We start from the raw sequence: 17416 nt of genomic DNA on the forward strand, positions 1-17416 counted from the left end.
TTGAGGTTTTAGTCTGCACAGTGAGGGGCTTAATAAAAGCTGAAGGTCTCCATTCCCGATCTCCAAAATGTGCACCACTACTGACCCTAAATCACAAAAGTCAACTCCCATATCCTAAAAACCTTATAAGGAGGTCATAAAAATGTAGAGATTCTATTCTATGTGATAGGGCTGCTTTGCCAAGTCTGCCACTGGAAACTTGCAGCGTGTTGCTGGCCCAAACAGGATCTCCTGATGCCTGTTTGAATCTAATACAAAACATCATGCCTTCTGTGAGGAAGCTGAAGTTTGGGCATCACTGGATCGTCCAACAGGACAATGATTACAAAACATAGCTCAAAGTCCATCATGACTTGGTTTAAGAAGTCCTAGAAGATTCTGGAGTGGTCATCACAGTCGCCTGACTTGAACCCCATAGAAAATTTTTGTTAAGATTTGAAAAAGGTGGGTGCAGTAAACCCAAGAATATTAGTGAACTTGTGGCCATTACCCATGAGGAATTGGCGGAAATTCCTCAGGAACGCTGCCAGAAGCTGGTATCTGGCTTTGCATCACATTTTCAGTAGGTCATAACAGCCAAAACAGCTCTAGTAAGTAGTGTTGAGCGAAATTGTTCGGCATTTCAAATTGGTGTTCGGGGTTCCAGCTTGTTCGCGCCAAAAAGTCGGCTCAGCCCATGAATATCCCTGATTTGCCATGCTGTCACGCAGATGTTATCTGCGTGACAGCGTGGCAAATCAGAGATGTTCATGGGCGGAGACGACTTTTTGGCGCGAACAAGCTGGAACCCCGAACACCAATTTGAAATGCCGAACAATTTTGCTCAACACTACTAGTAAGCACTAAAGACGTTGGTCATGAAGGGGGTTGAATAATTCGGATTTAATCATTAAAAGTGGCATTTATTGCTGAATTTGGAGAAAACTCTTATTATATTAGTTGTGTTGAGTGATTTAAATGGTTTTCTTTGATTGGTTTATTGGAAACAGCAGAACGTTTATCAATTTTGCTAACAAACTGAATTTGCAGTAGAGGTTGAATAAGTTTCACGGCCACTGTACTTGTCCCGGCAAATGAAAACGAGTTGAAGTACGATCACTGCTTGAGTTTGGAGAGAAACAAACGCTGTTGGTACCATATCGGCAGCCTATGACACTGCTATAGGCCCCCTGGAGCAAGGGAGTGGGGGTCATAATTCTGGAGGGGTTATCCATTGCCTCTCAATTTCTCTCAATGTCCTATTAATCAGAAAAGGGTGCGTGCAAGATACCTGCCAGTAACTGACAATTGGATAATGGACACTACGTCAGTAGCACCTGTCACTCCCATGCAGAAGTGAGAGAAGTGCTGGATAAAACCTTAACACTAGGACTACTGGACTCGTGACTAGAGATGAGCGTTGTTCTACTCGAACTGTTCGCCAATCTCAAATTCGAGCTGTTTTGGGCGGTGTTCGAGCCGGTCGGCGAACACGAACAATTTGAGAAAAATTCGGCTGTTCGAGGTTATGTTCGATAACTGTTCGTGCACCAAAATCATAACTGGATTTTTTCTCAGTAATGATGAAAATTAATGTTAATACGCAGTTTGAGTGTACAGCGGGGCGGGGGGAGGGGCAGGGGATGGATCTCTGCAGGAACAATGAAGATCTCCATTTTTTTTTCTCTTTCCCGCATTTGCAGTGGGGAGGTGCAATCTGTCAGCCTATCAGCAGCGCACACACGGAGCGAAGTGCTTTTTTTCACACAAGCAAGGGCATGTGTGATTGGCAGTGTATGTCACATGTCCTTGCCCTATAAGACCAAGCCATTTTCCCCGTCGCCACCATTTTCTCACTGCTGCAGCTGCGTGTTAGACGGCACCGCTGTTGCTGTGTGCGCTATACCTTGTTAATTTCAAGCCAATTTTCGCACAAATATACAGATAGCTTGGGAGTAGGGAATAGTTGTGATTGCAGTCCTTTTAAGGACTAGGTTACAGCATTTCCTACGACTTTTATCAGGCAGGTCTGTGCTCTTAAATAGATAGATTGTGGGAGTAAAGACTAATTGTAATTGGAGTCCTTTTCAGGACTAGATTACATCAGTTCCTATCAGTTTTTGCCAGGCAGGTCTGTGCCAGTGCTGTGCAAGTTTTTTTCACAGCATTTGGCTGAATCTAGCAAAGCTAATCCTTTTTGGCCTATTGCAGAGTGTGTTAGTCAGTGGAGTAGCCTATCTGTGTTGCAAGATATACCACCTGTGTATAGAATACCAATTTTTTTACTGCACCTAGTGAAGTAAAATCTTTTGGGCATAGCATCATTCTATTAGTCCATCTATACTGACCTCCATCAGGTTGCAAACTGAATATAATTTTTTTCTGCATCTAGCTCTGAAAAAATATTTGGGCTTCTAGCAGTGTGTGGGACTTGGTCTATTAGTCCATCTATACTGACCTCCATCAGGTTGCAAATTAAAAATAATTTTTTTCTTCATTTATCTCTGAAAAAATATTTGGGCTTCTAGCAGTGTGTGGGACTTGTTCTATTAGTCCTTCTATACTGACCTCCAGCAGGTTGCAAATTGAATATAATTTTTTTCTGCATCTAGCTCTGAAAAAATATTTGGGCTTCTAGCAGTGTGTGGGACTTGGTCTATTAGTCCATCTATACTGACCTCCATCAGGTTGCAAATTAAAAATAATTTTTTTCTTCATTTAGCTCTGAAAAAATATTTGGGCTTCTAGCAGTGTGTGGGACTTGTTCTATTAGTCCTTCTATACTGACCTCCAGCAGGTTGCAAATTGAATATAATTTTTTTCTGCATCTAGCTCTGAAAAAATATTTGGGCTTCTAGCAGTGTGTGGGACTTGGTCTATTAGTCCATCTATACTGACCTCCATCAGGTTGCAAATTAAAAATAATTTTTTTCTGCATCTAGCTCTGAAAAAATATTTGGGCTTCTAGCGGTGTGTGGGACTTGGTCTATTAGTCCATCTATACTGACCTCCATCAGGTTGCAAATTAAAAATAATTTTTTTCTGCATCTAACCCAGCCAATAGTTTTGGCCTAATACCACAGTTTGGCCACTCAGCTCTGCTCGGTTACCATCCATTGTTTTTTTGTGCAAACAACTCCAGAGTTGTGAATTAGTTAACCACCAAAATGAGTGGAAAAAGGCCTGCTGCTGGTGGAAAGGGGAATAGGCGTGTTGGGAAGGGGAAAAAAGGTTGTGTCCGTGGGGTAGGTGCAGAAGAAAGACCATCTTCCAGCCAAACTAAAATGTCTACTTCTTTTAGCGGACAATGTGATAAGATCCCTTTCTTACGGCCACGCCAATCGCTACAAATTCCAGATGAGGCACAAAAACAGCAGGTGCTTCAACGGATATCAAGTGCTCCTTTAAGTGGGCTCTCCTCCACATCAACTTCAACATCACAAATACTCCAGTCCTCAAAGGTGTCACCCAAATCGCACTTGCTTCCTCACAGCTCCCAAATCTCCAGCTGCCCGTCTGAGTATGAGGTAGAACAGATGGTTGAGTCTGCAGAGCTGTTTACTCATACTATAGCCTGGGAATCAGAGGTCGACTCCAGCGCTTCTGTGAATCCAGACGAGGAAATGATCTGCACTGATGCCCAGAATCTTTATGAGTCGGATCCAGGACCAGACACAGAAGGTTCTGACCATAATGTAGACCCTCATTCCCAAACTGTAACTCCTGTTGGTGGAGACAATGAGGAAGACGATGATAAGACTCAAATACCTGATTGGAGCGACAACTTTAGTTTTTTGTCAGGGCAGGAACAGGTTGGCTCTGAGGACGACGGGTGTGATAACACACAGGGTGATGATGATGAGGTCGGAGATCCCACTTACTGTCAACCCACAGTCAGCCAAGAGATGAGGTCAGCAGAGGAGGTGGAGGAAGATGCTAGTGACGACGAGGTCAGGTTGCGCCTTCCTGGACAGAGACGTAGTACTGGAAGCACGTCAACAACTGCATCCTCAAACACAACTCTGCCTCTCACCACAAGTCGTGGTGGCTCTTCAGGTCGCATGGGTGCTAAGCCTTGCATAGCCTGGGCATTTTTTCAGATCGATAAAGATGACCCAACTCGTGTTATCTGTAACATTTGTCAGCAAAAGCTAAGTAGAGGCCAAAAAATACATAGTTTGAGTACTTCATGCATGAACCGGCACATGGACATGAAGCATAAGTTGCAGTGGGAAGCTCAGTGTGCTACAATGCGGTCTAGCCGGCCGGGCCAACCACCGTCTGCCATATCTTGTGCATCCGCGGCCTCTTCATCCTCTGTGACTGGGGGGACAGCAGTCACACCTGTTTTGGGGCGCAGACCTGCCACCTCTTTACCCGCAACAGCCAGCGTGATTGGCAGGTCATCATTTTCTTTGGAGGTGGTAACACCAGCTGGTCTTGAGCGCTGTCCGACATCGATAGCACCACCTTTGGATCAAGGCAACCTAACATGTCCGCCTGCATCTTCCTCACAGACCGGCAGTTTGCCGGGGACACCCTTATCAACCCCGTCTAAGCACAATAGCCAGCCCTCGGTCCCTCAGATGTGGACAAGTAAAAGACCATTTCCTCCTAGCCATGAGAAAGCTAAGAGGTTGAATTTCACCATCTGCAAGCTCTTGGCTACAGAAATGCTGCCTTTCCGCCTGGTGGACACAGAGGATTTTCGAGACATTATGTCCGTCGCAGTGCCCCAGTACCAGATGCCCAGTCGGCACTACTTCTCAAAGAAAGGTGTGCCTGCGCTCCACCAGCATGTCGCACACAACATCACCGCTTCTTTGAGAAACTCTGTGTGTGACAGGGTGGATTTCACCACAGACACTTGGACGAGTAGGCATGGACAGGGGCGTTACATGTCGCTGACTGGGCACTGGGTAACTATGGTGACAGCAGGACAAGGGGCTGCTGTCCAAGTCTTGCCGTCCCCACGAGTTGTGCGTCAATCCTCTTTATGTCATTTTTCCTCCACTGCTTCTGCCTCCTCAACCTCCTCTCGGTCTTCCACCTGCACCCAAAGCCTGTCTGGTCATGCCACAAGCTTTCTAACTGCGCAGAAGGGATCCTGCACACCTCCTTACTATGCTGGCAGTAGGGCTCAACGTCATCAGGCGGTTTTTACATTGAAATGTCTGGGAAATGTGAGTCACACAGCTGAGGAGTTGTGGTCAGCTCTGGAGAACCAATTTCATGAATGGTTGTCTCCACTGGACCTGAAACCAGGGAAGGCCGTGTGCGACAATGCTGCAAACCTGGGTGCGGCCCTTCGCCGGGGCAATGTCACACACGTGCCTTGTATGGCTCACGTGTTGAACCTGGTTGTCCAGCAATTTTTAGCCCACTATCCCAGACTAGATGGCCTTCTGCAGAGGGCACAGTCGCTGTGTGCTCACTTCCGCCGTTCGCATCCCGCAGCTCAGCGACTTACATCTCTACAGAAGTCGTTGGGCCTGCCACTTCACCGGCTAAAATGCGATGTGCCTACCCGGTGGAATTCAACTCTGCACATGTTGCAGCGACTGTGGCAGCACCGACAAGCCCTGGTGCAATACGTTCTGACGTATAGCCTGGGCCAACGAGATTCAGAGGTGGGGCAAATCACGCTGGAGGAGTGGTCTCAGATCAGGGACCTATGCACCCTTCTGCACAGTTTTGAAATGGCGACGAAGATGTTTAGTGCTGACGATGCCATTATCAGCATGACTATTCCGGTGATTTACATGCTGGAGCACATGTTAAACAGAATTCGGAGTCAGGTGGTGGCACAAGAGGAGGTGGAGGAAGTAGAGGAGGAGGAGTTGTATGCGGAAGGGCTAACATCCAGACGGTCGGCAGCACCAAGGCGGCAGGCATGTGAGGGTGGGGGAGATGATTTTACCAGGGCGCATGGTAGCAGCCAAACTAGTGAGGAAGGTGCAGGAGCCCAGGAAGAAGTGGAGGACGAACTGATGGAAGACTCATCAGATGAGGGAGACCTTGATCACATTTCTGTTGTGCGAGGTTGGGGGGAGAGGACAGAGGAAGGAAGCATGATTGCTACCTCGCCACCAACACAACAGGGACTTGGTGCTCCTGGATGCGCAACACACATGAGTGCCTTCTTGCTGCACTACCTGCAACATGACCCTCGAATTGTGAGAATTAGAAATAATCCTGACTACTGGGTTGCCACACTGTTAGATCCCTGGTACAAAAGTAAATTTGCAGAAATTATTCCTGCCATAGAAAGGGATGCACGCATGCAGGAGTATCAGCAGAGACTGTTGCAGAATCTTACATGTGCTTTTCCACAAAATACCAGTGGTGCACGTAGTGAATCTCACAGTTCCAACTTGCCAACCGTGGGACCGTCAAGTGTTCAGCACTCAAACCGTAACAGAACCACAGTATCTGCTGGTAACATCAATTTTGCGGAATCATTTCACCACTTTTTTAGCCCATCCTTTGCAAGGCCACAGGAGACAAGAAGTCTGACACATAGTCAACGCCTAGAGACGATGGTACAGGAGTATCTCCAAGTAAACATTGAAGCCACGACTGTGTCACTGGACCCTTGCTCTTTTTGGGCTTCCAATCTGGATAAATGTCCGGAGCTAGCCACTTACGCCTTGGAGATCTTGTCATGCCCCGCAGCCAGCGTTCTGTCTGAACGTGTGTTCAGCGCTGCTGGTGGTGTGCTGACAGATAAGCGCACGCGGCTCTCCACTGATAATGTAGACAGACTCACGTTCATAAAGATGAACAAATCATGGATCCGAAACGACTTTTCTACCCCTGTGTCATCCTGGGGAGAGTAAAAGCTTGATGATTGGTTAAAATCACCCTACCAACCGTTTTAAGCTTTCAAATTACTAATCATGTTTATCTGTATCTTGACTGGAAAATAATTTGGGCTTTGTAGCAGTGTGCAGCACTGATCCTATTAGGCCATCTATAATAAGCTTCACCAGATTTAAAATTAAAAATAATTTTTAGCTGCATCTAGCCCGGAAAATAATTTTGGGGCTCCGAGATGCGCAAGACACATAAGTGCCTTCTTGCTGCACTACCTGCAGCATGACCCTCATATTGTCAGAATTCGAAGTAATCATGACTACTGGGTTGCCACACTCTTAGATCCCCCAAACTTTTTGATCAACCTTTTCATTTTAATAAAGACCAAAAAAATGGTCATTTTTGAAATTATAAGCATTAGCAGGTTGCTAGAAACTGAAATCAAACAGTTTTCAACTCAAAACTTTATTCTAGGTGATGTTACATTTTCACATAGGACCCCTTGTTCGAAAGGAGCTTCTGAACTCTCTCGTCCATTGAATTTGTCAGGTTTTGGATGGTTTCTGCTTCAATTGTTTTGCATGAGGACAGAATACCCTCCCAGAGCTGTTGCTTAGATGTGAACTGCCTCCCGCCATCATAGACACTCCTTTTAATGATGCTCCAAAGGTTCTGAATGGGGTAGAGGTCAGGGGAGCATGGGGGTCACACCATAAGTTTGTCCCCTTTTATGCCCATATCAGCCAGAGATGCAGATGTTTTATGTGCAGCATGAGATGGTGCATTATCATGCAGAAAAATGATCTTGCTGTGAAATACACGGTTCTTCTTCTTGAACCATGGCAGGAAGTGCTGTTTGAGAAAATCCACATACATTATGGAGTTCATCTTTAGCGCCTTCAGGGATCCTAAAGGGGCCGACAATCTCTCTCCCCATGATTCCAGCCCAAAACATTACTCCACCTCCTCCTTGTTGGCGCTGTAGCCGTGTTTGCGTGGGGTGTCCATCAACCAGCCATCCTCCACTCCATCCATCTGGACCATCGAGCGCTGCACGGCACTCATCCGTGAACAAAACAGTTTTGAAATCAGTCTTCATGTAATGTTTGGCCCACTGGAGCCGTTTCTGCTTGTGTGAAGTGGATAGAGGAGGTCGACAGGATGGCATATGCACAGCTGCAAACCTCTGAAGGACCCTGCATCTTGTTGTTCGGGGGACGTTGGAGGCACAAGCAGCTTCAAAAACTTGTCTGCTGCTATGACAAGGCTTTTTTGCCGCTGCTGTTTCAACCTGACGTAATTGCCTGTAGGAAAGAGTCCTCAATTTGCCCTTATCAGCACGCACACGTGTGTACTGTGAATCAGCTACATACTTCTTGATTGCCAAGACACTTCATCCTGATCATCGCACAATGTTGATTGTAGTCATGCCTTGACCTAAACACTCCACAATTTGTTGCTTCTCAGCAGCCGACACATCCTTTTTCTTTCCCATTTTGGCAGAAAATGTAGGCTGCTTAATAATGTGAGAGAGCCTTCTTAAGTAGTCTTGCCTTTCATTGGACACACCTGCCAAACTAATTAGCACAGGTGTCTGCAATTGCTTACAGTGATATAAAGAGCCCTGACACACATCACCATCAATGAGTTTAACTGACAAACAAACAAATTCTTCCCTTATCACTCCTAAACACTTTTTGCATAATAATTTGGAACGCGGTGTACATGTGCTTTTCCACAAAACACCAGTGGTTCACGTAGTGAATCTTACAGTTCTAACTTGCCAACCGTGGTCTGTATGGAATTGTTCAATAAAGGGCCCAAAATTAAGATAACATAGATGGGAGAGGTCTCTATGAATAGGAATTCCTAAGTATTTGATACCCTGTGAGGGCCAGGCAAAGGGAAAGTTGGACTGGATGGAATCCTATATGGATTTAGGGAGGGAGACATCGAGGGCCTCAGACTTCGCTGCATTGATTTTAAAATTTTACCATGTAACAAAGTGATCTATTTCAGCCATAACAGCAGGGATGGATATATGTGATTGAGTGATATATACTAGGACATCATCAGCAAATAGAGAGCACTTGTACTCGGTGCCTCCCACCTCAATCCACCTAATATTGGGGTTATGGCGAATTGATGAGAGCAGGTGCTCCGTCACTAGGATGTATAAGAGAGGGGACAGAGGACATCCCTGCCTTGTCCCATTGGTGATTGTGAAAGGTGATGAAAATGTTCTAACGCACCCCCTGGGCCTTGGGACACCCGGAGCCGGACCCATTTTGGTGGATGCTGGTGGTTGTAGTCTTCGTGGCGGCGATCCGGTTCCGTGGCTCAGGGCGGTCAAACCAGTGGCGGAACTATTTATGTGGTTTTGATGTTTAAATGTCCGACTACGCCACCCGTGGATTGCGGTCAGAGTGAACCGCCGCTACAGGGCAGACCGCTAAGGCTGGTGTTGTGGGTGCAGCAGAGCGTAGCATAACTCCCCACGGGAGGAGTATAGCCTCAGGGCAGTGTATGCGGAGGATGGGGGTGATGGTGCAGGGCAGCAGCAGTAACGACACGGAGTCAGTGATGCAGTTCAGGGCCTTTACTCACAGTTCTTATTATCCAGACCACGTCTGCAGGTAACGGCTGCCCACGTCGTACTGTGCTCACCAGGTGAGGGGCTCAGACAACTCCCAGATAACTTTGGAGCGCTTCACAGGACCCCCTTTGTGTGTCCTTTGTCTGGCCTTTCTTACCAACACTTCTGTCCGGCTGCCTCGGGCCTCCTCTTGGTAAACTTGGCGCCAGTTTCCCTGACCCTATGTGGTGCCTTCCTAGCGGGTGGAGCAAGGGGCTGCGCCACATAAAATGTCAGAGCCTCCGGTTTCTAGCTGAGGGTCGTTTCCTGCCTCCACTAGTTTGGGGACCGGTCTCCCCCTTTGGCCTGACCCCTCCACGCAGGTGGATTCGGGCGTGCGGTGGCGACTCGCCCGTCCGCACCCCTGGGATCCCTTCATTCCTCGTTCCTGGAGCCTTCTCCGCTCCTCTTCCTTCCTTCTCCCTCTTGCAGGCCTGGGCCTCTGTTACTAGGCCCGCCTCCGGAGCAGAGCTCATGCAGAGCCCCTGCTCCCTGCCACTTCTGCTCAGACTTCTCTGCACTGAACTAAGATGGTGCCCACCTTTTATACTCCCTTCTCAATGCACCCAGGAACTGCTTCCTCCCTGCTCCTGCACTGCAGGGTTCCCCTTCCTCAGTGTTCCCTCCCCCCACTCCAGCCAGGGACAGGGACTGTCGTGCCCATCTCAGGGGCATATTGGTCGCCCTGCCCCACGGCAATGTGGTGTAATGCATGCAGGTGTCGGGTCCTGATCCACACTCCATCCTTATCTGAGAGTGAGATATCACACCTCTGGGTGAGGTGCAATACGTCTGTAGCAACCGAGCCCTCGGTGCTACAGTTCCATTTATCTTCAGCCTAGGTGACGTATTGTGATACAGGGCCGTGATTTTGGCTATAAAAGGGTCCCCTAGACCCCTACCCCAAGCTTTTTAAGAGAATCATATATGGCGTGCCAGGAGACTCTATGGAATGCTTTCTCAGCATCCAACGAGAGTATCTACTTACAAATTTTTAACTGCATCTAGCCCAGGAAATACTTTGTGCCTAGTAGCAGTGTCTGCTAGTCAGCGGATTATCCCGGCTGTTAAGCAAGCTACACCACCTGTAGTTTGGACACTTAATTTTTTCAAAGGAAATGCTTCGGGACCACAGGATACTTAGTGAAGAGCATCAGGAGGCACCCCAAGGCATAGGGGCTGGGACTGGCACTAGGATGCCTTGCGGTGGACAGCCGAGCTCGATCCTTATAAAAGCTTTTTAACTGCAGCAGCTTTAGTGGACGCTACTGGAGCTGGAATTACGCGGCTGCTGGCATGAGACTTGCCCTCCAATAGATCCTTGTAAATGGATTTAAAGTGTATTCATTCAAATTAGAGGGACAATTTAAATTAAAAAGCTTAGAGCTGCCTCCACCACAGGGGGGCTCTCTCGACCCACCAGCGGACAGGCACCAGTATTGGGAGAGGGGGGCTGGCCGTCAGGGTTCACCGCGGCTCTGGCACAAACCCGGCGACACGGAGGTGGCACGGGCAGGAGCGGACTGGCCGTCTCGGCTTCTCACTTTTTGGATTTTAGAAGGGCATGACATGCCTATATCTGTGTCTCCCCCTCCTTTTACTCCTCCACCTCTTTTCTTTTCGCATGACTATATGTACTTGTCACTTTTCCATGTGTTAGTTGTGTCTTCTGAGCAGTTTGTCAGCTTTTGGACACCTTTGAAGGTGTTTTCTATGTGTTTCTATGTGTTTTTGTTTGCCTGCCATTGGTTTTAACGGTGTTCGAAGGTGTTCGACGAACCGAACCGAACTCGAACACTACGGGGGTGGCTCAACACTACTCGTGACCCCGCCTAGAACTACTGAAAGGAGTCATTTTGACTCCTTGCTTGTTTTCGTTTATTTTTAGAGTTTCATTTGTGGTTATTTATTAATAATTATATTTTTTGTAATGTATTATTATTGTGAGATCCAACAGTAATGCTTGTGATTGTTTTTTTTCTGCTTTTCTTATTTTTCTACAGAAAATAACAATAATTATAATAGACGTTTTTCAAACATTTTTTTTTATTCAAGTGCACACATATAAACAACAACTGAAGAACAAAAAGCAGAGAAAATGTAGGTGGAGGAGCATAAAAATGAAAATATGGCGCAGAATTCACCTTCTAAACATTTGGTGTTTCGCATTTTAGGCATTGCCTTTGATTTATGGCAGTACATTGCCCACACAAAGACTTACCACAAGTCTTACAATTTCCGACAGATCTATTTTTCTTGCACTTTTCTTTGATCTGGCAAAATTTTGTTTGAACCATCACTTCTGAGCATGTAGAAACTTGGGACGTGGAACCCTTTTCCCTATCTGTGACATAAGGACCACTCAACTCTCTCACAAGCGTTTGCAAAAATGCCTTGCGTGACATTTTTTGGTGGGTAATCTCCTTGAATATTATCCATGCATTTATACCCGCAAAGTCTAAGGCATTTTCAAATGCATGAACAGGCCATCTCCTTGTGCATGTTCGTGTGGTATATTTTCGTGCCATCTGATCCACTACATCTACTCCATATTTTGTTTCATTGTAAAACTTTACCATTTCTGGAGTTTTTTTAGCGGAATCAGACGCAACAACAACATCTGGATGGACGGAACTCAAAATGACAACATTTTTGTTGGGCTTTCCTTGATATACTGTAAGTGTAAAATTGTCTTCATTTCTAAACACTTTAGTGTTGTACAATTCCTCTTTCATGGATTTTATTTCTTTAGGCACTTCTCGCCTTATCTTGTTCAGTGTTCCCACGATGGTTGTTCCTTTGCTTTTTAGCTGTTTAGCTAATTTTACTGAAGTAAAATAATTATCGGTTGTAACATTGCGACCTTTTTTCAAAAACGGGTCCAATAACTTCATTACCACATGGTCAGCTAAACGGTCCTCAGCACGGCGTGTGTCATCTTTGCCTAGATAAGGGAAGCCATTTGCCAGATATTTGCTCCTCTTATCAACAGCTAGCCAATATTTGTGGCCATATTTATCTGGTTTGGAAGGCATGTACTGCGTGAATGGACACCTAGTTTTGCTTGGGAAAAGTTGCTCATCCACCATTATGTATGGGCCAGGTTTGTAACACGCAATACAATTTTCAATAAACCTGTCCCACACAGTAGAAAATAGAGCAAACTTGTCCGTTTGCAGTCTCTCCGATCGAGTAGATTTCTCATCAAATCTGAGAAACCTCATAATTTCAACAAAGCGGTCCCTAGACATTGTCGCTTTGCAAAACGGTATTCCCCAGTCATTACACCAAATACTGCTAATCGAGTGACGGTTCGTGCCAGATATTCCACGAGCATAGAATATCGCAATGAATGCATCTAGCTCCTCATCAGATAGAGTTTGTTCAGCATTACACAGTAATACAAGCAGGTAAAACACAAGGAAAATGTGAAAAGTTGACATGTAAATTGAACTACATCTATATGAACATCAGGGTAAATAAGACAGAGTGAAAAAATTATGCACAAAACTTTATAGCAACATTTAGTGACAAAAGGACCTCAAAATATAGTAGGAAGTCAAAATGACTCCCTTCAGTAGTTCTTGGTAAATTTTGAAAAAAACGCGCAAATTTTTCACCAAAATTATTTATTCTCACAAAATCTTTTTTCACATCATATTTGAGGAAAAGTCACCGAGTTTCAAGCCGGAATTCTGAAAAATGTAGTCACAGAAGAGAAATAAAAAACGAAAGGAGTCAAAATGACTCCATCAGTAGTTCTAGTGTTAAATGGGCGCTAAAAACCTGCATAGCTATTTAGTCTGCACAAGTGCTGCAATTCCAGCATATAAAGATGTACTTTCTTAAAATTATTATTTTTTTTACAGCCGATATTGAGCACCGTGGTGGGGTTCAGATTCAGATGCAGCTGAAATAGAAAGGCCAAAACAGAACAGCCATGTCACCCCTGAAAACCGTAGTGGTATGAAACGGCTGTAGTTTTTTAATACATAATCACTGGATTTTTCACTTGAAAAACAAAAAGAAAAATCCAAGTGAAATACATACCGCAGCCAAAATGTGTGAACCCAGTCTCTGGGCATATTCACGTGCAGCAGATTTATTGCAGAAAATGTCCTCAACTGAATATCAGTTCTACGTATCTGAATAGAGCTGTATCTGCAGCCGGCACATGGATTTCTAAAAGCCCTATTTAGATTAATGGAACAGTTGCACACATTTCTGTAAAAAAGAATAATCCGCCCTGTGTGCATTAACTCTTTTCGGTAAATTCTAATAATACTATGCAAAGTCCAGTTAACTGACGTGTAGGAATAGACACAGGGAGGAGAGTCGTTATTCCTTAGACTCCTATCAGTGGCCTCTCATAGAGAAAAATCAGATTTCATTCTTTGCACTGATGAGGGGTAACATCCCGAAACATGGGTCTGCAAGTTGAGATTCTGGTTTGGCTTTTATAATAAGTCATATTGCAAGATTTGTTAAAAGGGTTGATATTGACTTTTAGGATTGCAACTTCCAATAGGTGGCACTAGAGTTCTAGTCTTCTCGGAAGAGGCAATTTGCATATGAAGAGTTGCATAAATGAGAGAAGCCAGTACTGGTTTCAATATGGAAAGAATTGTAACCTTGTAGGGTTTCAGTTTTTCCATTGATCCCACTAGGGACTTCAGTTTATTTGATGTGATTTTCTGCCCAGTCGCCAAAAATATCTTTTTTAGACAAGATTAGATAAGACTAGACAATGTTAGGGCTCATGCACATGACAGATTTGTACGAAATCATAACAGGATTACCATTGAGGTCTATGCAGAATTTCCATGTGACCTCAATGTCATACAGATTTTTTCTGTCAAAGTACATAAGCCATGGTATGTTTCATCGGAATGTATATGGATCAAGGCGCTCTCCTCAATAAGCCACAACATCTAATACATATGGAGTCTGACCGAGCCTTTAGGGCAACATATGGAGGCTACACAGCTCATACTCAAGAGGTACATGGCTCCTGTGCATTATGGCACAGGCGTGGTGCTCAGGACATTGTTGTATAAATGAGCTTTGAATACAATGACAAGATCCTCTTCATCTCCACTTCTATCTCAGAAGTAAAGGGGTTGTCCAGCCTTAGCCTACAAGTCTGAAGTCACTATGACTGCAGACGTGTGAATCCTCACACCGTTCGCACTGTGCGCTGTGAGGATTCTCCTGCGCGGGGAACTGTGGGCGTGTGACTGCAAGTATGTGAACTGCATTCATGCAGTCACATGCAGACTAGACATGTGTGGCCTTGCTCAATGCAAGAGTATTGAGTGAGGACGGATACAGTCTAGTCGGAATGTGGCCAAATCGCATACTTACAGTCTCATGACCACCCACTCACTGAGCCGACTCAATGTGAGGATTCACAAGTCTGCAGTCACATAGAGTAACTGCAAACTCGTAGCCTAAGGCTGGACAACCCCTTTTAGTTCCTTCTACTAGTCAATGACTGTTAATAAATGGCAACATTCATTAAAGTTTCTATAGTCAAATAAGCATAAAAGAAGAACCTTGGAGTTATTATTGATTCTACTCATGACAGAGTTTATCTGCTTCTGTAGTTCATTCATTTTCTCTCCACTTGTAGTTTCTGGACTGGCCATGATGATTTTTTGTTGTCAGCATCCACGAGTGAGTTTTTAATGTCAGTTTCTTGAAAGAAAGAAAAAAAAAAAAAAAAGTGTTTTATGGTCACAATTTATATTCAGATTTAATACTATACTATATCTTATTTCAAAGCCATCAATAACCTAACACTAAAATAGCTGTAACATGTGTTAAATACAGGATTCAACAATAGGAAAAATTAATTGGTCACTGTTGTTTAAACAAACATCACATACAGTTGTGCTCAAAAGTTTACATACCTCGGCAGAATTTTTGTTTTCTTGGCTTTGTTTCAGAGAAAATGATGATAACAAAAAAACTTTTTCTCCACTCATGGTTATTGGTTGGGTGAAGCCATTTATTGTCAAACTACTGTGTTTTCTCTTTTTAAATCTTAATGACAACCAAAAACATCCACGTGACTCTGATCAAAAGTTCACATACCCTGGTGATTTTGGCCTGATAACATGCACAGAATTTGACACAAATGGGTTTGAATGGCTACTAAAGGTAATATCCTCACCTCTGACCTGTTTGCTTGTAATCAGTGCGTGTGCATAAAAGCTGAGTGAGTTTCTGGGATCCAGACAGACTCTTGCATCTTTCATCCAAGCACTGATGTTTCTGGATTGTGAGTCATGGGGAAAGCAAAAGAACTGTCAACGGATCTACGGGAAACGGTAGTTGTACTGTATAACACAGAAAAGGGATACAAAAAAATATCCAAGGAATTGATAATGCCAGTCAGCAGAGTTCAAACTGTGATTAACGAATGGAAAATCAGGGGCTCTGTAAAAACCAAACTACAGTCAGGTAGACCAACAAAAATTTCGGCCACAACTGCCAGGAAAATTATTCAGGATGCAAAGAAAAACCCACAAATAACATCAGCTGAAATTCAGGACTCTCTGAAAACTAGCGGTGTGGCTGTTTCAAGATGCACAATAAGGAGGCACTTGAAGAAAAATGGGCTGCATGGTCGAGTAGCCAGAAGAAAGCCTTTACTGCACGCAGTTCATGCTAGACAACCCAGGAATTTACAGGAACTGGAAGCTTTTTGCCAAGAAGAATGGGCAGCTTTACCATCTGAGAAAATAAAGAACCTCATCCACAACTACCACAAAAGACTTCAAGCTGTCATTGATGGTAGAGGGGGAAATACATGGTATTGAACTGGGGTATGTGAACTTTTGACCAGGGTCATTTGGATGTTTTTGGTTGTCATTAAGATTTAAAAAGAGAAAAATATTCTCTGAAAAGAGGCCAAGAAAGGAAGAATTCTGCCGGGGTATGTAAACTTTTGAGCACAACTGTAAATAGTACAGGTGGATAGAAGAAACTTTTTAATATACAGCCATGACCAAAAGCACTCTTGAAGAGTGCCATGGCACTTTTGAAATTGTTCCAGAAAATGAAGCATTTCTCCCAGAAAATTATTGCAATTACACGTTTTGTTATACACATGTTTATTTCCTTTGTGTGTATTGGAACAACACAAAAAAACAGCAAAAAAAGCAAACTGGACATAATTTCACCCAATACCCCGAAAATAAGCAGGACAATATTGTTGGCATCTTTCCAAAATTTTGGGTAAACAACTTTGTTTCAAGTATGTGATGCTCGTTCAAACTGACCTGTGGCAAGTAACAGGTGTGGGAAATACGAAAATCGCACCCGAAATCAGATAAAAAGGGGACTCAATCTTTGCATTGTGTGTCTGTGTGTTCCACACTAAGCATGGGGAACAGAAAGGGGAGAGGAGAACTGTCTGAGGACTTGATAGACAATATCAACAATCTCAAGGTTACAAGTCCATCTCCAGAGATCTTGAGGTTGCAACACAGGATAGTCCGAATGGTGGATAAGCAGCCCCAATCAAGCGCCAAAGAAATTCAAGCTGTCCTGCAGGCTCAGGGTGCATCAGTGTCAGCGCAAACCATCCATTGACATTTGAATGAAATGAAACGCTATACCAGGGAGACCCAAGAGGACCCCAATGCTGACACACAGACATAAAAAACTAGACTGCAGTTTTCCAAAATGTAAATGAGTAAGCCAAAATCCTTGTGGTAAAGTGTCTTGTGGACAGATGAGACCAAGATAGAGCTTTTTGGTAAAGCACATCATTCTACTGTTTACTGAAAACAGAATGAAGCCTACAAAGAGAAGAACACAGTACCTACAGTCAATTATGGTGAAAGTTCAAAGATATTTTGGGGTTGTTTTGCTGCCTCTGGCACTGTGTGCAAGACATCATGAAATCTGAAGATTAGTGAAGGATTTTGGGTCGCAATGTAGTGCCCAGTGTCAGAAAGCTGGGTTTGCATCCTAGGT

At 44.4% G+C, this 17416-nt stretch overlaps 1 protein-coding gene across 2 annotated transcripts in view; it reads right to left on the reverse strand.

The window, feature by feature from the left end:
• LDAF1 (lipid droplet assembly factor 1) overlaps positions 1 to 17416 on the reverse strand; it is a 115246-nt gene that overhangs the window by 39991 nt on the left and 57839 nt on the right. For both annotated transcript variants that reach the window (XM_073647961.1, XM_073647960.1), the window contains exon 2: positions 14986 to 15127. In XM_073647961.1, the coding sequence (XP_073504062.1) occupies positions 14986 to 15078 (93 nt within the window). In that variant the 5' untranslated portion in view covers positions 15079 to 15127. The remainder of the gene's footprint in view (positions 1 to 14985; positions 15128 to 17416) is intronic.

This window comes from Phyllobates terribilis, unplaced genomic scaffold (assembly GCF_046119375.1).
Source record: "Phyllobates terribilis strain yellow unplaced genomic scaffold, ASM4611937v1 Scaffold_9__5_contigs__length_417890890, whole genome shotgun sequence".
NCBI lineage: Eukaryota > Metazoa > Chordata > Amphibia > Anura > Dendrobatidae > Phyllobates > Phyllobates terribilis.